Raw genomic sequence first — 25,606 nt, forward strand, 5'->3', positions numbered from 1 at the left:
TAATAATGATCGGAGCAACGACATCGTCAGTTAGGCTCGATTCGACCCTACAAATTTCAATGGGAGAGCGATAAGGCTGTCGCTGATAATCGCGCTGATCAGCGCTGATTGTGATTCCGTTGGGTTGTGTTGAAGATCGAAACCTGGCGATCGCTTTATCGAGCTCGAATTTCGGCGCCGCGATATCGATCCCCGCGTCCGCCCGGCCGTGACGGGCACAGAGATAATTGCGACGCGATAAATCGCGAGATATCTCGCTCGTCCGAGCGGTCCGTCGGAACCGCTGGTTTTGCGACCCTGCTCGATATTTCACTTTCATGAGTAAAATACCAATTGTCTTTCTCCCCACGTTTGCAAAATGTTCGAACCATCAGAGCGCAGCAAAACGCATCGCGAATTTCGCGAAGCGAACGAGTGCGATTGTTGGCAAACAGCCAGAGGCGGTCATTAGTCATTAGTGCAGCGTAGTCATTACGCGGCAAATTTTCCGTTCACCTTTAACTCTTTGAGGACAGGGCTTTCTGATAAGATAAGAATTTGCAAAAGTTACCTCGTTTTTCCAGGAGTGTTCGTTGAGTTTATAATTCTCGTCTCAGAATTTAAAAATTTAAAATATAGTGGACTGAATTAAGAAAAAAAGGGTCCGTTATGTTTAATATATTTATTTTATATATTATGTAATATTAATAATTTAATTAATTAATAAAAACTAATTTTATATATGATTTAATATTAATATTTTTTATATTAATATCGTTGCACGCATGCATAAACACACACCCATATAGTAGCATTAAGTACTGAACTATTAAATTAAATTGTTGCGTGAATTGTCGCATTTGCAGTTAATCATGGAGCTTGAAAATTGCAATGCGCACGGAGATCAGGAGAACAATACGGGGCCTAACACACCGCAGCACGACAACGATCCGAGTGGCAATAAAAAGTGGTACCGGCAAGCCAGCCAAAGGTTAGTGAATGCACCTCTTGTCACCTGTGTACACCTGTCTGTATGTCATACAAAGCTGTCGAGACACGGTCTACATATGCGTTCCTTGTAGACATTCGATATTTAAATAACGAAGATAAATCCTGCAATCTAAATAATCCTGTCACGATTGCAAGTTCTATATATGTTTTTAGCTTAAAATTGTAAAAAAAGTTAAATGTATAGAATAAAATGGTGTACGGCAAGTACGATTAAACTAATCACCGAATATATTAGATACTTATTGTCATAAATCAAATAAAATGTGAATTTTTAATTTCAGATTTATAATTTTTAATCACAGCCAATATTTAATTAAGCGTGGAAGCGGAATGCTGGATATTATATTCAAATAAATTTTGATTGGGTGGGGAATGTATTCGCTAAAACGAAACTAATTACAAGTATCTAAGAATTTAAGAATTTTTTATTTTCTAGGGTAAAATATTTTTGTATAGATAAGATTCACACATTTTTAATTGTTTGTTTTTTTTTCTCACATAACCATCGCAAATACTTGAATTATTTCTGTGTTATTGATTTTATTGTTGAAAATTAAAGTATTCGAGATATCGGAGCTATTGAAACGGATTCTTATTATCGGGCGATGCTTTTCAAGCAGCCTTACTCCCCTTCCACTCTTCTCGCGACGATTTTAATTGAGGGATGCGAGCAATTACGTTATGTGTATCGATATAAACAGACTTCTGGAATATTTTTGGACCTTATAATCTATCCGTTCTAATAGTTGCGACAGCATCGAAAATACCGATGTAACCTACGCATTTTCGAAAACGAATCCGTATGTACCGCACGAAAATAACTCGTTTAAATGATACACTTCGGCCGCGATGTATTTCGGGAAGTTGCTCGACATCCTCTTTCTCCATGGCTAATGTCACGCAGCGAGATACACAAATACATCTGTAAGAAAAATAATCTCAGGCGGGAATACGTAAAGTCGTAAAATATCGCCTGAATAACATCCATCTGGTAGAAAGGCACGAAAGAGGTTTTTCTAGCGTTTTAAATCGTGATTTACTTAAAAAAAAGGACACAATTTAAAAGACGCATTGTCTGCAGTCTTTTCTCCGTCGAATCTTTGAAAACAAATACCCGTTAAATTCTTCAAATAAATGGCCATTTAATTAAAGAAATAACAATAATACGAGCCATCGAAATTCAATACGCTTCAAAGGAATGCTCGAGCGAATAATCCAATATAATTAAAAGCGACGCGGGCGATATACGCCACCACGTATTTATCTGTCCGCTGAGGGCAGCCACGAGATACGCCACGTTTCAGAATATTACCCACGTACCGCTCGAACCATGTAACACCGATACATTGTTGGATCAATTTTGAAACATTCATCGCTCTCTCTCTCTCTCTCTCTTTCTCCCCCCCCCCTCTCTCTCTCTCTCTCTCTCTCTCTCTCTCTCTCTCTCTCTCTCTCTTTCTCTCTCTCTCTCTCTTTCTCTCTCGTAGTCTCTTTCAAGGCCGGCGATAAAGTAAAGTTCGTTGCGGAGTACATGAGCCTCGTTCCTCTCGTTCTCACCTTCTGACCTCACCGGGAGGGATTCTCGCGTGTCATCGCAGGGACCGGCTGGCCGCGCACGTTTTTAAGGAAAAAAAAAAAAAACCGTTGAGAATCGCGACGTATCACGCGAGCGTACCGCGCGATCACATCCCGCTCCGCTTTCGTCACGCGATTGACCCTTGCGGCGCCCGCGCTCTGCCCGTTCTTATCGCCTCCCTGTGCTTTCGCGTTGTTTGTCCGCGAAAGTCATTCCGTCGTTCCGTCATTACTGGTCATTACGACACTGTCGCCCGCGCGGGACGCAAGTCGGGAGGAAATTAACACTGTAATAACGAAGGACCGCGCGAGATCTCGGCTATCTTCTCGAACGCCCCGGTGTGGAGAAGGGAATTCGACGCTATCATTAAATTGCACGATGAGCCAGGGAAACTTCGACGTGGTCATCACGCCGGCGGACAACGCCGTTGGTAATTATCTTCCATCCTCTTTTCTTTTCCCAAACGCGCAGTTGCATGCACGCGTTGCACTTTCTCTGCGGCTTCCCCTTCGAATTTCAACCCTCGGAGTTGCGCAACGATTTTATTACGAACGCCGTATATGTGTCCGATCTGTCTCTAAAATGCCGACGCGATCGGGTCTCGATTCGCGTTGGAAGATAAACCGCGCGTATGTTTTGCGATAGCTGCGTGTTCATTAAGGAGAGATACGCGCTGCGTGTGGAAGCATGTAAATAACTTGCTTGGAGAGAGAAAGAGAGAGAGAGAGAGAGAGAGAAAGAGATAGCCTAAACTTGAGAATTCCATTGAATTCTATGATATAACTGGAGCGAGCCATCAAGGAGGAAATACGGCCCAATTTTTAGAAAAGGCGCATAATCGTTGGCTCTCTTTGTTACCAGTTCTCTGTTTGGTTACACAGGAAAGAGACAGAGAGCCAACCAAACCTATTCTTTACTGCGATGGGCCGCAGTTTTTCTATAGTTCAGTACAGAGAAGATTCGCTCCAGTTATAATACGTAGAACTCAATGGATTCCACGCAATGAGACAAGTGAGTCCGCAAAATCTAATTTAAAAGATCGGAGTTTTGCTCTAATTTTCTCGTATTTCGTCGCGATGAATCGTAGACTTACTTTATCACCCCGTGGAACCCCGAATCTCCTCCACTCTCTCTTTAATTGCAACGAGGACGACACGAATTTCGCTCGGTGCAGGACCGAGGCTGCTTTTCCCGGACGACTCGAACATATTCCTCCCCGAGGAATCGATCATCCATCGTACCATGCTTGGCCTTAAGGTAGGACTGACCAGGAACGATCGTAGCGAGCAAGACCTGGACAGCTACAACGAGGGCATGCACGGCGCCCGCACCGATAAGCGCGAACTGGGGCACAGGTAACTCTAGGATTCTTCACGTTAAGCCGGTGTTATTAATACGTGATGAAGGTGACTCGGACGTGTCACAGTCCGACGGGACAGATTCACCTGCGGCCAGTCGTCCATCGGCGGCTTTACTCCAATTATAGAATCTCTGGGATCGGACAATGTAAAGTTTTCGATCTAATTTTAACCACGATCGCTTTCCCGACGCTACCTGAAATCAATGCGCGTCACGTACCCCGGCAGAGGATGACCGTAATTTTTCGGTCCACTCGTTCATCTTCGGCAGCGATATTTCTCGGTAGATTTAAGTGCCCCGGGAAAGAGGGACCTCCGGGTTTCCTCGCGCAAGAGAGCGAAGGATCCGCGCGTCCTGTGCCACGGCATCGATTTTGCCGTCCGGGAAAAATGTAGGTATATTTTCACGCGGTCCGGGAAACCGAGGATATGTACACGCGCGTTGTCGCGCGCGCTCCCGATAATGTGCGCACGCTTGCACTACCTGATGCGAAAAAGACCTCGGGGTGTATGCACGGGCTCTCCTTGCTCGCGATCGATCGCCACTTTGAATCCCGGCACCTCTCTTGGCTGTAATTAGAAGTCGCCGTTGCACTCGATCACGATCGTGGAGGATTGCGACTTAATGAAAAGGGAGAGGACTCGACTTGGGGGATGAAACTTGGCTGACTCCGATCTATCAAACGATTTCCTTTTCTTTCTGTTCGCGTTGCGTTACACATGCTATTTTTGTTTCGCGTTTGTTGTACACGTTTGTCTTTGCATCAGAAACTGCACACGGGATGTTTATCGTGTCTCTCGTGAAGAAAACAAGCGAAGAATATGAATAAATTTTTTTAGATAGAGCAGCTTTTAGAGCGACATCATAGTTCGATCTTCTTTCAAGATCGTCTTAAATAATATCTTAAGGCCTAAATACGGCTCTGTGATTAATGTATGAATTCGAATACGAATCACATCTATTTCGACAATCTAATAAAATCATATTTAAAATGACTATATCAATAATTAATATAATTTTTTTACATAGAAATCTTTTTATTATCTAATATTGAAATTCAATCTAATAATAATTATATTATTGTTAATTAAAAAGTTAATTCCAACGATTCAACAAAGAAAATCTGATTCAAATCAGCGTCAAAAAACCTTGATTCGCACGTCTCTTGCGGTTTATGACATCTTAAGATTATATGATTAAGATAATCTTAAGAACTCATGAATATTCCACGATCTTAATACTGCATTCCTTAAATATAGTCTTGTATTTTGAGTAACTGCGACGTTCCTCTAGCAATCATCGATTAATTCCTACACGTTTAAAATACCGCCGCTATTTACCGACGATGGAATTTATCGTCTCAGACAGTGAAGCAGTGCCAAATCTCAAAGATCGAGGGCATCTCCTTATGAAGAAGATGGAAATAACTGTTATCATATCTTGCGCTTTGTCTTTCTTTCTTACAGATATACTTCTAAGAGTACAATATGCAATGTCTCGTTATTTTATCACTATAATACGCGAGAACAATGTGGGAAACCAATCAAAGTCGTATACAGAGTTAGAGTAATCATACGATAGATCATCGCGTTCAATGGTATTATTAGATAATAAAGGATCACATTACGAGATTCTTCAACAGTCTTTCTTAGAATTTCATTGTGCCCGGCAGTTATTTCATTGTGTGTAATTTGTGCGCAATTGTTTCCGATATTGTTTATAATTCGCACGATACCCGCGACTATTCAACAAAATCTTTAAAGAATTATTTTCTAACGTCTTCTTTATCTCTTTTTATTTTTTTTTATTTTTGATAAATACATATTACTTAACACTTTGTTATAATTTAAAATTAATAATAATTAGAAAGTCATTAACAAATCTTTTTTTGTCACGCATGCACATTTAAAATTAATAAAATTAATTTGCACATATAATAATACATACTTCAAATGCACAATTTTTGATGAATGTATTTGTTTGGTTTATTCATATTTGTACACGATGTATAAACAGCTAGAAGATCAACTTGATGTAACGATTTTATAAGAAATTATTATTTTTATATATGGCGCTAATAAAGCATTACTCTTTCTCATCCCTGTATTGCATGTTCATCGTAATCTGTTGGACTAAGAACTGTCAAGATGCTTTTGTGAGTCAATTGCGATAAAGCAACTAAAAATTTCCAGCGACGCAAACAAGTTTCTTCACTAAGCAGATAGCAGCAACGACAATTGACGTTATAATGTAATTCAGCAAAGTATTGCTTCACTTGAATACGCTATTATAATAATAATACGCATGCATAAAATTTTTAATTCCTGAAAGAATGAATGGAACTGTTCAGTGTTTGACATGGTTTTTGTAACAACAGTTTTGCAACAATAGTTAACTTATAGCAATACATTTCTGAACCTAAAGTCTAAAAGATCTTCTCGATATTATATTGCAGTGGTATAATATTAAAATTAATAAAATTAATAGTGAAAAATGTTTCAAAAAATGTGAATCTTTATACTCCATAACATAAAGTGACATAATTGAAAACACTTTCTTAAAAGTCGTTTAGCTTTAATAATGTTTCTCGTACAGACATCGTGTGTATGTAAAGATACAAATCTATATTTAAAAAAATGTTTTCTTCAAAAATTTTAGCTTTAGTCGCACATTTTTTTAGGACACTGATACGCGTGCGGTCATTCGTTCGTAATCATCGTTTTTATCCCCCACGAATATATAAAAGTAGCGATCAAGAACTTACGCAACGGATACAACTTATTTCGAGTCACTGGCAGACGCTTCTGGCAAACGTGAGAAGTTCCACGTCGCAATAGTAAACGCGTAATTCATTCATGTCGTTATTAGCTAATATCGTTTATCAATGTTTCAACTATCTTCGAGTAAATGCTTGATGTATGTTGAGTGACACAGAAAGAAAGGATTGACAAATACTAATAATATGTTTTCTTTTGTCTTTTAATTGATAGCCAAATCGGAGATCTGCAGAATAATGCAACTTATATTCAAAATATTTCAAAAATGTAAAAAAATAATTGATGTTTTGAAATCTAAAAGCGAGAATACCTCCTTAATAGTAATGATTTAATCGAATATCTCTTTCTTTCCTTGTCAAGCTCAGCTGATATATTTGTTATTAATTGTTAAGTATTAATTAAATAATTTTATGTGCAGACATAATGTGACAGACACGCGGCGTGATGAATATCGCGAATAAATTACTGGTGAAAGTGCAAGCGATGCGTGTCTCAACCGTGACTTGCGTGCCGGTATGCACACGTCCTCTTGTGCAGCACTTTGACCGACTTAACTAAAAATCCGTAGAGTAAGATAAAGCGTCATCAGGAGAAGGTCGTGCTAAGAACAATGAACGAGATTACACGAAATTGTCGGAATATCTCGAGATCCTTAGATAAACGGATATTAAGGCACATGCTCGAGCTCGTCTCGCTTGTAGCAGCCGCAATATGTCACGAATAAAAATATGTTCTGTTAGAAAAAACTTTAATAATCTTGTGAGAGAATAACTCTAAAAAAGAAAGAAAATATGTATAAAGTTTATTATTGTTATTCATGTTGTTGTTTATTATTATCTGAGTTGGATAAGTTAATATTATTTTTTAATTAAGTTAACAATTTATAAAGTTAATTTACGTTAAAAGTTGCATGAACGAAAGACTCAGTTAAAAGAGTTACATTAATTAAGTTAAATGAAAAGTATTTATATTAAATTAAAATATAATTTTTTTAATTACGTTGTACTCTAAATAAACATTACATTATGACTTATCAAATAAATTTATTATTTTATTTCTAAATTAAGAACTATATAACAAAGAAATATTGTTTCTTATACTTGGGAATTTTTTTCTTTTACATAGATAAATTTTTAACTTCGGAGAAATATTAATAAGTTAATAAGTTGAAATTTTAAAAGTAACTAGTTGATGTTAAGAATTAACTTATTTGTGTGTGAAATTAAAATTAAAAGCTATTAACATTTTAACGTTAACTCCATCATTTAACTTTTGATTTTTAACTAGTAACACTACTCAATCCTGATTATAAATAAAAATTATTAGTATTTAAAATAGTATTAATAATTTAATACTACATTTTAACATTTAGCAATCCGCATGTTAACAAATTCATACAATCACGTGATTTGTAATCACATACTTGAATCCGTATTTGTCGAACGCGGCATACCGGGCATACACGATAACGTGAGCCTTTCCGGGCTTAAAGTTCATTCGGCATACGTGCAAACGACGTGGGATCGAAATCGAAGTGATTTCAGGACGTCTAAAATTAGACTGGATACGGCCAAGTATTCTCACGTGCGTGCACCAAGCGCAAGGTGATATGACTCACCTGGCGTGCGCCAGGATGAATTCGCGTGAGACCGTTTATCGTTCCGTTAAAGTTCGCGGGAAACGCCTTCTCGCGGTATATCGGTGTTAAGAAAGGGAAAAGAGAGGAGCGAGCCTCCTTCTCGCATTGCATCGCGTATTCGTTCGAAACGTTCGCGGATGAGAGAACGGAGCGGAAGAAGGACGTGGAAAAAAAGATGCTCCACGTCGCTCGTTCGCACGCTTTTCGGCTTTACGATTGCGTCGCGCGGCGGTGTCGTAATTGCAAATTGTAGTTCATAGTACGTAGTTGATACACGAATTACAGACAACTCTCTGATCTAGCCGTCGGAACGACTCTTGAACAACAGTCCTGCACGCGATCACCTCGGATTGGGGGAGGTTTGCAACGTCCGGAAGACGATGAATTGGCTCCCATCGTAACGTATTAATCGACTCCGGCGGCTCGCTGCGGACCAGTTGACGTTTGGTCATTGAGCGAACAGCATCGTCGCCGTCGCCGTCGTGTTTTTTCTTTCACTGTCAAAGCAACGCCTTTCACGCTCGCCCGCTCGCTCGCTGCGAACCGTGACTTCACGTTGCCCCGAGAGCTTTTGTCCGCGTGAGTGCGTCATTGAGAGTGCGTTCGATGACTTTTTTGGTTCACGACGAATCTGTCAAACGTGCTGGAAGATTTCGCGTAGCGCCTTGTATAAACAGCTCTCTTTTAATTGTGTGTGATCACACTTTTCTTTTGTGCGGTACTTGCGTCACATTTTGTCGGTTGGCGTCGCGATATTTCTCTCGCGCTCTCTTTGAAATTTTTTCCTTTAAATTTCGATAACATAAACGACGTCAGGTTCTTTCGACTTGGAGTTTTCCTGACTATGAAGCTTTTTTTTTAATTTGTCCTCTGCTGAATTACGAAGTCAAAAGTGTATTTGAATTAATATTTTTTTGTAAAATCTCCTTTAGACAATCCGTGATTCTAGGTAGATTTCGGGACTTTTTGTGTAAAATTGGAAAATATTGAATATAATTATAAATAAAAGATCTTACGTAAATTTAAAATTTAAGCCTCAAAAAGATAAATGCGTAGCGAATTAAAATGAGAAAAAAATAAATTCCATGAACGCATAGGTCGGTCGAGCTTTATTTTTGGTCTTACAACACGTGTTTTTGATATACAAATTAATAACATCTTCATATTGCATCATATTTATCGATAAATATTACCGGAAATGCGGAGTTTCTTCTCAATTATATATTTTGTCTCGAATCCGACTGATTTCTTTAGTGATTTTATTGCATCGACGTTGCCACTGGATAACGTAAATGTAAATAAATCGTAGGGTACTGATTTATATTTATAGTTAATATTACGCGAAAAAAAATGTGGCTAAAGGAAGTGAACGATAACACCTCGCCAACGGCGAATTTCATGAATTCGCGGCAATGCGTCCAAAACGAGTAAGTTGAGTGTCCTTCATCTTCATTCGCACAGATTCGTAAAAATTTAAGGAAACGAGAAGAAAAGCTTGAGTTTGCAAACTAGAGAAATCAAATGTTTGTATTGGATTTACATTTTACATTTTAATTGCACATTTTATAATTAATCGCAGCAATTAGCACTTTATGAAAGGAATCTTTGTGGAATGTGTCCGCCAACTTAACGAGTCTGATATATTCGAAAGTTGTGGACTGAAAGCGTGTTTCGATTTCAAAATGCATAATTTTCAACACGAATGCCTCGAGCGATAATAAATGATCGTATCTTGATGCGTTTCGAGATAATTAATCAGATCATTAAAGCGTATCAGGAACAATCACTTAGGTGTACAAATATACAGGATAAAAATATTTTTTTACCAAGCTTGTCCGAAAAAGACACGCTTAATCTTATTGAAAATTTAGTTCAACATATCAAACGAAGTTCACAGTAAGCTAAATTGCCGGTTAACATTTTAAAAAAATTAAAACTCAAGATTAATATTGAATTAAAGCTAAAACTTTTTCGTGATTTAAGTTATTGGAAAGTAGATTTATATACCTTCTCTGGCATAATTAATGTAGGTTAATAACAAAGATAACATAAGAAAAGAAATGAATGAGAAAGAAAAGACATTCTTTTGTTGCAAGGTAATTGACACTTTATTCGCGATTTGTCGGACACGTCAGATCTAATATATACAGTTTTTTTCGCCTTTAACACAACATGATTGCTGCTCCGGAAAGCAGTATGCAATACGGGCGAGAAATTGATTCCGATATTATAAGATTACCACAGTTATCACTTCGATCATTTCTTTATCAACAAGAAGATTTTGAAAACGAGTTGTTAGTCGGTATGCCGCGACAAAACCGCACTAATAGGTCTCGCTAAATTTTTATTAAATCAATGAATTGATCGTGCACTTTTTAAATTATAAATTACAATTATAATTAATTTACTATGTTTTGTAAATTCATAACCGAGGAATCTTTTGTTCTTTATAGAATTTTTGTTAATCGGAGTCTTCATTTGGAGAACATCAAGTTCTATGGCTTCGACATGGATTACACATTGGCAGGTAATTATTTTAATATATATATATAATATTTTTTTTAAGTAAGCGCGGTGAGATAAATATAAGTAATTATATGAAATATTTTAGAATACAAGTCGCCACAGTATGAGCAATTGGGCTTCAATCTGGTCAAGGATCGTCTAGTATCTCTGGGATATCCGCAGGAAATCAAGGCCTTCGAATACGATCCCAGTTTTCCTGTTCGTGGATTATGGTTCGACACTTTATACGGAAATCTCTTGAAAGTGGACGCCTACGGGAACATCTTAGTCTGCGTCCATGGCTTTGAATTTTTGAAACAGTAAGAGATAAATGCACGCTTGCGCGTTTGTCTTGCACAGAACTTGTATATTGCTTTTTCTATTTCGTTTGTTTGTTTCCATTTTAGCTCTCAGGTCTACGAGCTTTATCCAAATAAATTTCTACAATTAGACGAGTCTAGAGTCTACGTGCTCAATACTTTGTTCAATTTACCGGAGACCTATCTGCTGGCATGTCTGATAGACTTTTTCACAAACTCGCCGCAATATTCCAGAGAAAAGACCGGAGTGAAAGAAGGTGAGCTCACCATGAGCTTCAAAAGTATATTTCAGGACGTCCGAAACGCGGTAGATTGGATACACCTTCACGGTGATCTGAAATCGAAGACTATCGAGAATTTAGATGAATACGTAAAGAAGGACGAGAGGTTGCCTATGTTCCTTACGAGAATCCGAGAGAGCGGAGCAAAAGTGTTTTTATTAACTAACAGTGATTACGTTTTCACGGACAAAATTATGACTTATTTGTTCGATTTTCCACACGGTGCACGGGTATGTTTTTTCTCATTCATTGTCTTGTTTTATTCTTGTAACAGTCTTAAAATTAATTGCTACAAACAAAAATTAGCGAGCTCTATGTGATATTTAATAACTTGGATAATTATTCGAAATTAAACATGTACTATAAATATTACGACACCAATAAAATTTTGATCCTTTATAATTATGTAATTCAGAATGGAATTTTGAGAAGAAATTCTTTTTTTAGAGAATTTCAGAGAAATTCTTTTATTAAAAAAAAATAATTTCTCTTGTGTGTTAAGCGCGAGAAATGTATTCACGAGAAAATATATAAAGTATTAGGTATACATTTTTAGACACGTTATTTTCATTTCAGCCTGACGAACCGCATAGAAACTGGCAAACCTATTTTGACACTATTGTGGTAGACGCCAGAAAGCCATTGTTCTTCGGAGAAGGAACTATTTTGCGTCAAGTGGACACGAAGACAGGCGCTCTAAAACTTGGCACACACAAAGGACCACTTCACACAGGTAATAAAATAAATTAATTTTAGTAAATGCAATTTTAAACTCTTGTTTGGCTACAAGTATGTAATTTTTAATCATCAATTTTGTTTAAAACAGGAGAAGTATATTCCGGAGGATCGTGCGACGTGTTTACGGAATTAATTGGTGCAAAAGGAAAAGATGTGTTGTATGTCGGTGATCACATATTCGGAGATATTTTAAAGAGTAAGAAGATAAGAGGATGGAGGACATTTTTAATAGTCCCCGAATTGGTTCAAGAGTTACATGTTTGGACCGACAAATGTCAATTGTTTGCCGAATTACAGAATCTGGATGTTATGCTTGGAGAAATGTACAAGTAAGTAATATGATAAGTAATAAATATCTTGTTACACATGAAATACCTTGCAACATGTTTTTATTAATGTCGCGTCAATTATTTCGTTTAGAAACTTAGATAGTAGTACAAAGGAAAAGCCCGATATTTCTAAGTTACGCGCGTCCATAAGGGATGTCACACACAAAATGGACCTTGCTTACGGTATGATGGGTTCCCTGTTTCGTAGCGGAAGTAGACAAACGTTTTTCAGCAGTCAAGTTGTGAGGTACGCCGATTTATATGCGGCGACTTTCTTGAATCTGATTTACTATCCATTTTCGTATATGTTTAGAGCTCCTGCTATGTTGGTAAGTTTTATTGCGTGCTTGGAATATATGGTTCCTATATTCATGTGAGGCAGTCATGAACTTATTACATTTTTAGATGCCTCACGAGAGTACGGTAGCACACGAACAAAGGTTCGTTATGGAAACGCCAATGATAAGTCGTTCGAGAACATTTAAATTAGCAGATGAGGAAGAAGAACATAATCGGCTTTCTTCCGTGAGTATTTATAAGAGCATCATAATAATTAGATATTAATTGATAAACCTGGAGAATGTATCAGTAATGTATTCTTAACTTCTTTTTGTTTAGAAGAATTTGTATGTGGACCATTTTAATAATCAAATACCACATGCAAGACCGGAAACGCCGCGTAATGTTACACATACACACGATGAGGATTGTAGCGACGAAGATAGCGATTCGCAGAAGCAAGCTAATCAAACGAGAGTATCTACAAGAAACGTAAATTCCAACTGAGAGAAGTCATATTTTATGATACTCGATACTATTCATTTATATGTAATTGAAATAGACTGAAAAACGAAATAATTAATGTATAATATGTAGAATTTTTTTTTTTTTTTCTCAAGAAATCATTGCAGTATATGACGTGTTTCAGCTGCGTAAACTATTTTAAATCAATATATATATATATATATATATATATATATATATATATGATAATTTATATTTTTTAAACAATGTTAACACAAAACAAACTCGGTAATATTTATCTTGATATTGATTATATTAATTCCTTAAAAAAAATTTTAATATTTTTGTAGTTGGGACATTATTACGTAATAATTAGCGCACAAGTGTCTAATATATTATGAGATATTTAGATATATTAAATAATACAATACATAACAGATTTTATTAGAATTGTATATGTTGTATATTAACTTCACATGATTATATACGTATATTAAGGAGTATTATATTGAGGTTTTGATAATAGACGACATAACGGTATTTGTTAAATTGAGTATCAGCTCATTCTTTTTATATGCAATATAAGCTTATACTGTAATCGAAATAATAGAATTTGAATGAAATGCGACAAATGTTAAATTGTGCAATTTAGACTAGGTGTACAGAACAAATATAAAATTGTAATCTTATACAATATCGTTCTTCGAATTAGTAATAATTACATAGTCAATGGACATTAATTTTAATTGATTAGATAAATAAAATACGTAATTCTCCGAAGCAAAGCAAGAAATATCAACAAGTTACTGAATTTATAGTATGAAATATTAGATAAGCTTTTACACCGTAAAAAAAAAGACAATATTCAACTTTGTATACGATCGAATTGTAGGATATGTTATAAAATATGAAACAATAGAGAATTGAATATAGAAGAATATTGATCCATTAATATGGATTTAATAACACAATAAAAATTTATTCTGTTCTAGATGATTATAATATCTCAAGATTTGAAAAATATTTTTCTTTCTAAAAAATTTTCTGGAAATATCAATACGTATAATCTCCATTCATACAGCTCATAGAATTTGTTTGTATTTCTTTGCAAAAAAATATTTTGTTACTGTATATCAACAGTAATATATTATGAATATATATTGTAATCCCCCCATAATATCTATACTAGGCGCCAGGAATGCCTTAACATTGAAATTATACTAATTTTTAACATATTTGGGGCATATGTGTCTAGATTGTTAATTTATCTTGCCCCTTTTCAATCTATAATATTGCTCATAATGTAGATTAAAAAAGAATAAAATAAGAGTTTTTGAAATTACAGTGTTCAGAATTATAACTTATATTACATATCTTTTATCTCGTTATATTTTTCTAATATTTTACAAGTTTCATTGTACATTAAGTATGTACAATGTAAACTGTTTTATGTCATTATGTAAAAAAAATACCGCATGGATTATAAGTTGAATTGAAATATTTACGTAAAAAAATACTTCATGAATTGATTTTATTAGAAATACTGAAAATTGTATTCCATTTTTTTATTTGTAATATATATTTTTATCAACTAAAATAAAATTCACTAACAATCTTATTTTTTTGTATTGTGTTATTCAATTTACAATAGCCTGTATTGTCTACATGAAAAACATTCGTGTATGATCTGTAAACAATATGTTAATAACCCGTATATACATAATCTTGAAACTGGAAACAATCCTGGCTTTGAATTAGTCTCCTGATAGTTTGTCGATTTTTTAAGCATTAATTACATAAATTTTAAGAATTAAAATATTTGTCAGTGATGAAAGAAATTTACTATCAATTGTAAGCGATTATCAATCGTCAACAACTTATCATAATTGTCTCTTTAGTACCACACAAAATTAAATTTTCTAAAATAAATACACAGTATTAAGAAAATATATAAATAAAAATGATATAAATAAAAACTTTAAGCTGTACAATTCTAAGCTCCAATTTTACTTATCACATACACACTTTCTTTCATCTATATTTAAAAATAATAAATCTAGACATGTATGTAAAAAATCAGTGCAATTTCATATTAACATATTCCTGAATCTTTTAAATTTTAGCTTTCATATATGAAACATTTTATTGTAAAGATTTCATTAATGATACTATAAAGATAAAGATTTTATTAATGATACTATATATAAATATTACATGTACGGCTGTGTAAGTCATACAATTTTACATTACAAGAAATTAAAAATAATCATGAGAAATCAAACTATATTCCATAATACTTATTTACAATAAAACATTAAATAAAAAATTATAATCTCTAATCGTTTACATAAGCAAATCTGCCAAATATTCTTCAAATTCTTTTTCCCTTGTCTTTTCCACATCTTCAGTTGGCTTCTCTTTCCAGATATTTGACTCATTCGTATCAACAGTCTCACTGTTTTGTATTTCAGCTGAATTAGATTCTGTACATGTTTTATTATCTGCATTTGAATTACCGGACATAGTAGGCATATCAGTATTTGATGTACTTTCGGAATTTGTGTTTAAACGTTTCAAAGATTTTCTTCGCTTTACTTCCCGCTTTTGCGATCGATAATTAAGTTTTACCGAACATTCTGGGCAAAGTCCTTAAGACATAAAAAGTAAAAAAAATCATTTTCTATAAAAATTTTATATATAGAATAAATAACTGTAATTCCTTTAAACTGATTATAAGACATACTTAATTTGACTAACGCGTTCTTTTTTTCACCATGTTCTATGTAACCAAAATTGAGCTCCCAGGAACGCAGGTTTTCCTTCTCTTTGCACGTTTTACTGCCACACTCAAACTGTCCTTTTCCAACTATTACTTCTTTCTCGGTTCTCCATCTCAAAGCAACCTATGCATATCATATAATATGAATTGAACTTGATTATAATAAGTTTTTACAATTAATTCAAAATATAATTCAAGATATAATAAGACAAAACAAAAATATAAATATAAAAAAACCATTTTATACCTTGTTATCTTTATAATATGTAAGGTCACATATGCAATATTCCTTGAACAATTTGTCATAGTACTTTTTAGCTAATTTTGCACCCCATGTGTCCGGAACATCCTTGTCTTTATCCCAGAGAAACTTGTGGTTCTCCCTGATGACGTCATAATCAGTTTTGTCTCGGGACCTCGAAACGTCAAGTGCTGCTTGTTACAAAGTTCATTCAATTATGACTTTCATGTACTACTAATTAATAATAAATCCAGTGGAAGAAAATGCCATAAATTATGCAATACTTAAAAATAATAAATTCTTTTTGTCAATGCTACATTTTCTCTATATAAAAATGAAAACTATAATATAATAGAATAGAAATAAGTATAATAGAAGTTACTAAAATTTTTTAACTGAGTTGTTTGCTGATCGGTACATTCAGTTAATCTAATGAGAAAATACAAAGTTAATGTCCAATATTTTAATAATTATGCAAATAAAAACAATTCAATGTGAATCAAATATAGCAGTGTAAATATAGTATAAATGTAAAATGCAAAAAAATTATAACTATGAAAAGAAGTATTTGCACTCATATTACATAGTAAATTTACAAAATATAATGGCTACTAATAAAAATTTTCAGAAATACATCATTAATATATTCAATTGAAGAAAACGACAGAAAGAAATAGTAAAACAAAAAGTAGAGATTAATTAAAATGAGAATTCAACGTCGAAATAGCAAAAGAAGAGAGAGTCCAATAACAAAATTTCTACTACACTCGTAACCTCATGAAAAGAAAGATTCAACTTACGTATCTCGCTGGAAAGACGATATAGACTTTCCGTAAAATGTCATATAGTCATTGACGAGTTTTTTGTGCCTGTCGTAAGCCGACAAGTGAGCGTAAGCCGGGAACATCGTCGTCGAAATACCTTGCCTTTCGCGCGACGTAAATTACCCTTCAGCTGATCGCACAATCTATCGGAAGCAACCAACGCACATATCACGCTGTCTATCCGTGAGCCGTTGCGCACAAAGAAAATATACTAACGTTGCTGTCAACAACTTGCTGGTTGTGTATTTGACTGCACTCTGCTACATTCGATCGATTCGGCGTAGCGACTCGGAACTCACTCGGAAACGGAACTCGGAACTCTCGGAAGTCGGAAGTTCAGAAGTTGAGATCTCCGTCATCTCAAGTGTTTCCGTCTGTCAGCGCCTCAACGTGTATAAAACGTGCATTTCGAACTACATAACCAATGTCTACGAAAACCCGTAGATAATACAATTTAATATAATTGTAAATGGAAAGCAGCAAATATCACAGTTTTTCTAACCTATCACACATCAATTTTAATGTTTAGTGCCATATATCTATCTTAGATCTGGCACATTAAACCCACAAAAAAAAATTTTAATGTTTATTTTCTGCTATTAGTGTCATATAAGCGACAATTTTTCTTTTCTAAACCTTTGTTTTTAAATAGAACGACATTAAGTGGATATTTTAATCCAAGTTTAAAATAAATGCTCTAAAGAAATTATTTATGTTCAGATAAGGATGATTGCAGCTGCAAGCTGCAACAGTAATTAATAAAATTGATGTTTGAACATTAGAACTATTCATGTAAATATAAATGATTATTATGCTAATAGTTTGCTGATCGATATCGAATATGACGTGGTAAGTGAAATCAATTCTTAACATTTAAATTAAATATTTAATGCAAATTTAGAATGCAAATTTACGAGATGTGTGCTTGTACGAACAGGAATCCTTTAAAGAAAAACTATTTGACCCAGAGACCAACTTCTGCACCACCACTTTTGTCTTATGCGGAAGATAAAGAGTTAGATACTGTTGTCCAAAAGCTTATCTAGTATGTACTCTCGATGGAAGTTATTGTCAATACTGTCAGATCTATTTCTAATGATCATATGATGCACAATACAAGCTTTTTCTCTTTGTTACTATTTGTAAATGTATATGCCTCTTTAATCTTTTTATAAGTAACTAGATTTTTACGTTACACTCGTTATGGTTATTTAAGTTTAAAAAAGAAATTAAAACTTTTCTGATAACATTTTTTTAAAGAATTTTTATGAATTTAACACTTCAGAAACATTGAGAAAGTATACATATACAATTCTAAAATATTTGTATATCTCTCCTATGATTTCTCTCTCTAAATCTTAAAACTTTTTAAAATTTTATTAAAAATTACAGAATATGAGAAACTTTGAGATATTATAGAATTCATATACTTACGAAGTTCTAGAAGATGTAGACTTCCTCAAAATTTCTAAAGTGTTTCAATTTATATGGAAGGTTTGAAAAATTTTCTAAAAACTTAGAAAATTATAGAAATTTACATACAAATTTTGAGTTTGTATAAAAAATTATAAAAAAATTTTTTATCACATCACATATAACATCTATTCTGCTTTAAAGTGTTGAGAGTGCAATAAGAAAATTGATCAAGGAAATGAAGAAATATATAGGAGCCTTGGCTAATCTAGATAGAGCTGATCAACGATTAAGCACAAACTTGATTAATTGTGGACTGGCACAGAATAACAATGAATGTAGAAGAATAGTGGAAGAGTACTATTCTGTCGCCACACAAGTAAGTGAACTCTAATAAATAATGTCACTGTACTCCTATCTAAAAAAAATGTGCAAGATACGAATTATTCAATGGGATAGTATGTTATAGGTATTAACATTCTCGAGATACTATAATTCATTTTATATTTGGCTATTAGGTGGGAAAGAGCGTTCAGGAAGTCGGCAGCTTGTGCCATAAGACGTTTATAGAACCTTTGAAAAAGTTTAGAAATGAATTTATGACTATCTCTGTGGCAATAACAAAGCGCGAAGAGCTAGTAACCACATGGAAAACTATGTATAATCGTGTGAAAAAGTTGCAAGAGAAGAAGGATAGGACCGCGAGTCACATTGCGAAACTGGAGAGAGAGCGACGAACAGAGGAGGCGGCCGCTAAAGAATTGAGAACTATACATGCCCAGTTGCTTACGGAATTGCCGACGTTTCTTGGAAGGAGATTGGAATACATCAATCCGAGCATTCACGCTGTGATTATGATACAATTAAATTATTACGGACATGCGACGCAGTTGTACACGCAATTGATGCCTATTCAGTACTCTTCGGAATTCACGTCGAGCACCATAGTACCTGAGGAGGAACATCAGCGTATTATAAACACTGAATTAAATAGATTAAGAGCGCTGACCATAGTGAAGGATCACTGAACAAGTACAAAACAAAACAAGTTCCTCTAAAAATTTCTGAAATAACATAAAACGTGCATATTTATTCGTTAAAGTTTTTAATTCAGAATAATTAAACGGACTATTAGAAATTATAAGAACGTTTATTTTTGCGGGATAACTATGTTCAATTTTGTTGGCAGTATGTACATCATTAAATCCTTCGCGTTTACAAAAATATTCAACTCTAAGATGGAACCATTCCATGTCTTCTTTTTATCTGGGCACCCACGCGTCGATTATGATTGCGTTGTGTAGAATTGTATACAGTTTTCTTCCTATTAACTGAACCGCTTTTGTCTTGTTGCTTTTGAAAACCTTTGCCTTAAAAAAAAAGTTGCAATGTAAAGTCTGAATATTCAATGATAGAAGTTTCATTGGGTCGCCAAAATTTAATACCAGAGTTTTTCAATCTACATATGAACAAGCAAATAGATCAAACGAGAGAAATGCGATCAAAGTTATTCTAAATACTTAAATTATATTCTATAATTCTAGTTAAATTATACAATTAATATTATTAATATTATCTGGTATTATATATTTTTTATTCTGTTCAAGATTATGTAGCCAAGAAGGGGAATTATCCAATATTATATTTCAGATATCATTCCAGAATATAATAAATCAATATTTCATTGAATATGTGTAAATATAAATAATACATTTTTATAAGTTGAAACAGTTATTTTGTATATTCGCCGAATAAAGTATTTTGTATCTGTTATTGTACGTTAATAGCTTAATGAAACTGTAAGTGATTTTAAAGAATTAACAGAATAAACTTGCAATTTACCGTCCGCATTGTTGTCTTCTCTGGCGTATTGTTTTCGCTGTTCGGCTTTAGCGCGTAATTCTGCAGGATCTTGTACAAAATGGTTACTATTCTGTATAGATTTTTTGTTTTCAATCTCGGTCTCATCCTCTGAGCTAGCATTATTTTTGTTGTATGTTTTAAGTATCTACGTACCAAATTTATAGTTATAGTGGAAAATAAAGTCATAAAATTATAAATTTAAAAATAAAGATATTTAAGCTAACCCTTGGAATAGTGAAGGACTTTCCATCTGCTTCAGTAGAATCATCTGGTGCACTACTACCAATATCATGACTATCATATGTATCGTCGTACTCATCATCGTATTCATCGGCAATAAGACTGTACTTTTCATAAATATTCCACGCTTTCTTAATATCAGATTTATCATTCAACATTTCATTTGCATTTCTGTACTTATCTTTCCTGGGGGAAAAAAAAAAAAAGTTATTGTAACAGGAAAGGAGAGATCAATTAAAATATTAAAATGTAATATAAATTTTGTATTATTTAAAATAATTTACCTTTTCCTTATATTCAATGCATCTGCAAAGTCTTCTGTTGTAACTTCGAAGTCATCATTGCGAGAAACAGTCAATTCTTGAAAATTGCTGGCTAGATTTGCAGCAGCAAAGTCCGTAAAAGCCGGCGTTTCCTGAAGAGATACATAATGTATATTAATCTTTGCTACTTTGGTTTATTATATAACAGAAATTATTCTATTACTTACCACTGGATCTGGTGGTATATATGGTATTGTTCTATCTAATTTTTTCAAATTATGTGGTAAAGAATCCTCTAGAACTGCATTTACCACAGATTCAACGTTATAATTATAATGCTTTAAACATAGCTGAAAATTTTAGAATGCACAAATTTATAAAAATGCCATATAATATCCTTCATTTGGCTAATTTAGTATTAATATGGACTAGCATTAGATATTTAGTATTAGGTGTTTTGCTTTTGATACATTATATTTCTATTTAAATTAATAATTTAATAAACTTAATATTTAACATAAAGCCTTACCTGTATAAAACCTTCGCCGCAATCGCACAAAATTTCTCTCACTTCCGAGATAAGAGACATTATGTTGCATTCTTTTGCACCAGAATCCATCTTATCATTTATGCAATACACATCATTGGAATGTTTCTTTTGTTGGCTGGTTTGAACACCGCTGGATCCAGCGACAGCAATCTATAACATAGCACACGTAAAATTTTTAAACAAACTTTTACATTTGTTTGCAAGATTGTTACTTACATTCGTATTATTGAGCGATGTTGCACTAGTTGCTTTAGTTGATGTCTTTCCAATCGATGCATGCAAAGATTGTAATATATACTCGTGCTTCATCGCATCACTGATTATTTGAATATGTAAAGAAAACTAAGTTTTTTTTTCTTTTAAATAACAATATAACACTGTAGTTCAAAGAAAAGGATACAACACTTCAGGAGAAAGTTTGGTCATAATTTCGAGATCGACATTAATTGGATAAAATTTATGATAATCTATAATAAATTCTTTTTCAGATATAGCATTCATTAGTAAATTCAAATATTCGTCTATGCAATCTCTTATCTCATCTTCCGTTATCGTGTTTCTACAGATGTGACAGATCAGTAAATAAATCAAATATTTAATCAGAATATGACAATTGTTTTTATCATAAAATGGTATTTATTCGTACTCACATCTTTTCCTGAATATTCAATATGGGTTCATATGTAATCATACGATGAAGATTTAATATATCCACTCTGGTTACATCAAGACGGTGCTTCAATTCAATGTACTTTGGCATACTTTCCTCGTTAAACGCCAACCTGTCTAGTATCTTATACATCTCAGGTATTGTATTACCATATAATGAAACTATCCTAGCAAACAGAAACGATATAGTGGCACTAATATAAAACTATATTGTGCGTTTGAGAGGAAGTATACATATACACAAATAAGAGAATTTAGATTTAAATTGTCGAGTATTTAAAAAATTAGTCAAAGTATGAATATGTATTGCTAAAAATATTATTAAACTAAAAATGCAGATTAACTAGATATTAATAATGAAAAAGTTTATTCACTTGTTTATAAAATCTTCTTTGTGAAATGTAGCAATTACTGGCGGATATGTTTTCAATAACACTGTAAGGGTTGACGATACATCTAGAATATAGAGTATTAAATCTTCTAAATTATACAGTGTCATCTCAGCGGTACCACCTCCTCTCTCTGAAAGTGCCACTGCTTCAGTTGCATTACTTGGACAATCCTCAAATCTCCGTTCAACATTTTGGAGAGCCTGTAATAGTATGAATGACCTGATTATTTAAATTAAAATAAAAATTTACAGATCCAAAATTTCTTAACAATCTACACGTTTCATTAACTTTTGATCATACAAAGTATTACTAATTACATTTTTGAGAGATTAATTCATCTTAAATTGAAGAAGTGTTTGTATTTTATTGTATCTTAAATTTATATTTGTAACTAACATTTCTTATATAACCAGCAAACAAAACAACAAAAAATAAAAAATTGTTCTTTTATTTGTTAAACAAATATATATTACCTTTATAAGGCATGGCACAGATTTTTGTAGATCATCGTTGTACATCGGTTGCAGGCTAAATACACTATGTACAATTTTTTCAACTATTTTGTCATTTTCCCTACCATACAGTTGACATAGATCAAATATAATTGGTATCGTAAATATATAATGGTTGTATAATAGATTCCCCAAAAACGAACGTTTCATGTACTCTGTCGAGCTCTGCTTGTTTGTGCAAAGACGCACAAAGACAATAAGTACATTGCGACGAAGATTCTCTAGCGCCTCTAGCATTTTCGGTTCAGTGGGAAAGTTTTCTAAAGCGTAGAAGGGTGGAGCCTCTTGTAAAAAGGATATCAACATAGCCATAATAGAGGTATTGTACACAATATTGGACCAGAATCTAAACAAAAAGAATTTGTAGTAACTAGAGTAAGTAGATATATATGTTGAATCCTCCATTTGCAATCTGGATCTTTTTTGACAAGAGCAAATCTCATTTAATTAAAGTTTTAATATTTTAGTAAAAAAATTATTTGGTGATGTAACATATGTAATAGAGATTTAAAATTCTAAATTTTTTGGATTTTTTGAAAACCCATGATAAAAAAAACTTGAATCAGAGAAAATCCAGATTACAACTGAAGGAAATAAAAATCTGATTGTAGAGGATTAACAATTTATTAAAAGTATTATAATTGCTCTAACGTACCGATAAAATGGAAGATTTAGTAGCCAGTTTAAATCCTCGATAATGTAACTTACACATTCTAACCAGTGTTCTTTTGCACCCACAATTTCCGACCCATCCTCATTATATATTTCTGGTTCTTCGTAAAGTAGGAAATAACGCTTGTCGACCCATTTAGCATCCTGAAATTTAATATTCAACGATATACAGAAATCCAAACATTAAGTTAACATCTAGCAAGTGTATGTATAATTGATGGAAAGTGTGTTTGAAACGGTACATAAATTTTAACATAAATTTTCACAATATCATAAATATCAAAGATTAACGTACTAGCGCGTTTATCACGACAATCACACCATCATTCTTAATGTTCAGCTGCAGTTCCTCCAAAGGCAGACAATCCGGATTCTGTTGAACAGAACAAGATGTTTTTACAGATTATGTGTTTGCTAATCGAAGCTCGGTTAAAAAAAATACAAGCGCGTGAAAATCAATTACCTCGTAGAAGCTCATGATTTGACGGGTTGCATTGTCTGTCGCAAGAACTTTGTTGTTGATCGTCAGTTCGACAAAAGAATGAGAAATCGGTTGACTGATGGAGCACGACGATGATGCAAGAAAATCGAATGACAGGTAAGCTAGAGACGTTTATGTCGAATCGTCCGCTTGAAAAATTCACGGAACACAAAGACCGGATAATTCCGGTGAATCGGGTGAATCAAATCCGTGGACGCGATATTGCGGAAACGTGACTCCTGAAAATCTCAATATTCTCAATATGTATTGTCGATTACTCGAGATCTGTGCAGCTGCACTATACGTACTTTCTGTACTTGAAACGAGATAAGTGCATGATCAAACACAGAAAAGAGAGGAGAGATGCAAGGTACAATCAGAGAGGAACCTGAGAGCGGTCATCGCGTCGTTTTAGATGTTTTCATTCATCAGCGCCTCTATGTGCACAAAATGTGCACATTGAACTATGTAGTCAAATATCTATGAAATATCTATGTAGGTAATGTGTATGACTTTTTGGGTCTCTTCTATGCTGTGTCCACGTTTATTTGATTGCCGACATTATCCTGCTATTCTCGAACATTAATAACCGCACATTATACCTGCGCACAATGAATTCTGAATACGCGAGACACGCACGGAGTCGACAGAACGTCCGACCGGCGCTGGAGTGGCGTACGTGACTGGAGCGCGGAGCAACGGAGCAACATGGCGGCAGCGGCGCGGCGTGCGCAGGCGCGGCGAGTCAACAAGTCGGTCGCCTAGCAACGCCGAGTACCGCCGAGTCTGCCTGCCAGCGGTCACGTACGCCATGTTACCTAGCGTTCTAGAATATCGCGAGCAATTAAGTGAAGTGCTACTAGTCGTTGTGCGAGTATACGAAATAGAAAATTATCGAAACGAATTTGTATCCGTTCATTGTATCTCGGCGCGTAATTTTCATTTAACCGCTTTCCTCGGCCTGCGTTTCCACGAAGCTACCTGACGTCACGCCACTTTCGTGCCATGCTGATTTTCGCCGCCAATCAGACGAGCCGTCCTTTTCACGTATTTTTTCATATGTAACGGTCGCGCCAAGTAAAATTCTCGCGCGCGGTTTACGTTTTAGTGTGTGATATATTATCCATAATATCGGGAGTGCCGAATAAAGTATCGGGCGATCGTTATTAATGTGCGGTTCGAGAATAGCAGGATGATGTCAGCAAAAAACGGCATCCATGGAGCGACTCGGTATTCCGGAAAAGGAATGTAGCAGTAGCAGCAGCATCAGAAGCAGCGACAGCAATCGGTGAGTGAATTTTTATCAAATCAATTATTTGAATTAATATCGTGGTATTGCACATTTATAGAACACGATTATGCACATTTGCATAAAACAGATTTAAAATATGAATGCATATAATTGTAAAATTTACGAGTATAGCATGAAACAGAACCAAATAAACGTGG

At 34.3% G+C, this 25,606-nt stretch overlaps 4 protein-coding genes and 1 long non-coding RNA gene across 16 annotated transcripts in view; 2 read left to right on the forward strand and 3 right to left on the reverse strand.

Moving 5' to 3' along the window:
- LOC105830783 (cytosolic purine 5'-nucleotidase) overlaps positions 1-13,377 on the forward strand; it is a 19,251-nt gene extending 5,874 nt beyond the window's left edge. For 4 of the 11 annotated variants that reach the window (XM_012670338.2, XM_036288978.1, XM_028190689.1 and 1 more), the window contains 10 exons: positions 846-970; positions 3,741-3,921; positions 10,795-10,868; positions 10,953-11,166; positions 11,254-11,677; positions 12,024-12,180; positions 12,274-12,514; positions 12,606-12,843; positions 12,920-13,039; positions 13,133-13,300. In XM_012670338.2, the coding sequence (XP_012525792.1) occupies positions 871-970; positions 3,741-3,921; positions 10,795-10,868; positions 10,953-11,166; positions 11,254-11,677; positions 12,024-12,180; positions 12,274-12,514; positions 12,606-12,843; positions 12,920-13,039; positions 13,133-13,300 (1,917 nt within the window). In that variant the 5' untranslated portion in view covers positions 846-870. Of the gene's footprint in view, positions 1-845; positions 971-1,910; positions 2,997-3,740; positions 3,922-7,870; positions 9,032-9,671; positions 9,769-10,794; positions 10,869-10,952; positions 11,167-11,253; positions 11,678-12,023; positions 12,181-12,273; positions 12,515-12,605; positions 12,844-12,919; positions 13,040-13,132 lie in introns of those variants that run through there. The other 7 variants (XM_028190691.1, XM_028190687.1, XM_012670341.3 and 4 more) reach the window with 5 other exon arrangements.
- On the reverse strand, positions 1,398-3,791 carry LOC114254421. Its single transcript, XR_003625783.2, has 2 exons — positions 3,660-3,791; positions 1,398-1,912 (listed from the first exon to the last, which is right to left on the reverse strand). It is a non-coding gene; the product is annotated as an uncharacterized LOC114254421 (long non-coding RNA).
- Positions 13,378-13,798: 421 nt separating the features above from the next.
- LOC105830789 (protein FRA10AC1) lies at positions 13,799-17,218 on the reverse strand. Its single transcript, XM_012670356.3, has 4 exons — positions 17,079-17,218; positions 16,285-16,453; positions 16,002-16,161; positions 13,799-15,906 (listed from the first exon to the last, which is right to left on the reverse strand). Exons 1-4 carry the CDS (start codon positions 17,183-17,185, stop codon positions 15,602-15,604), a joined length of 741 nt encoding a protein of 246 aa, XP_012525810.1. The 5' UTR covers positions 17,186-17,218; the 3' UTR covers positions 13,799-15,601.
- A 604-nt stretch (positions 17,219-17,822) lies between these two features.
- Positions 17,823-20,361, forward strand: LOC105830788 (bridging integrator 3). Its single transcript, XM_012670355.3, has 4 exons — positions 17,823-17,951; positions 18,040-18,147; positions 18,720-18,894; positions 19,034-20,361. The coding sequence occupies exons 1-4, from the start codon at positions 17,944-17,946 to the stop codon at positions 19,541-19,543; spliced, it is 801 nt and encodes a 266-aa protein (XP_012525809.1). The 5' UTR covers positions 17,823-17,943; the 3' UTR covers positions 19,544-20,361.
- On the reverse strand, positions 19,647-24,709 carry LOC105830787 (activating signal cointegrator 1 complex subunit 2). 2 transcript variants are annotated; one of them, XM_012670354.3, is made up of 15 exons: positions 24,466-24,709; positions 24,140-24,396; positions 23,972-24,049; positions 23,660-23,820; positions 22,966-23,350; positions 22,475-22,692; positions 22,082-22,267; positions 21,832-21,990; positions 21,648-21,747; positions 21,411-21,581; positions 21,109-21,231; positions 20,903-21,033; positions 20,603-20,804; positions 20,358-20,523; positions 19,647-19,885 (listed from the first exon to the last, which is right to left on the reverse strand). In XM_012670354.3, the coding sequence occupies exons 2-15, from the start codon at positions 24,152-24,154 to the stop codon at positions 19,749-19,751; spliced, it is 2,232 nt and encodes a 743-aa protein (XP_012525808.1). In that variant the 5' UTR covers positions 24,155-24,396; positions 24,466-24,709; the 3' UTR covers positions 19,647-19,748. The 2 variants fall into 2 exon arrangements, with proteins under 2 accessions (XP_012525808.1, XP_036144870.1); XM_036288977.1 differs by lacking the exon at positions 24,466-24,709 and having other exon boundaries at positions 24,140-24,459.
- Positions 24,710-25,606: the final 897 nt, after the last annotated feature.

The sequence above is a fragment of the Monomorium pharaonis genome, chromosome 6, assembly GCF_013373865.1.
Source record: "Monomorium pharaonis isolate MP-MQ-018 chromosome 6, ASM1337386v2, whole genome shotgun sequence".
In the NCBI taxonomy this organism is placed as follows: Eukaryota; Metazoa; Arthropoda; class Insecta; order Hymenoptera; family Formicidae; genus Monomorium; species Monomorium pharaonis.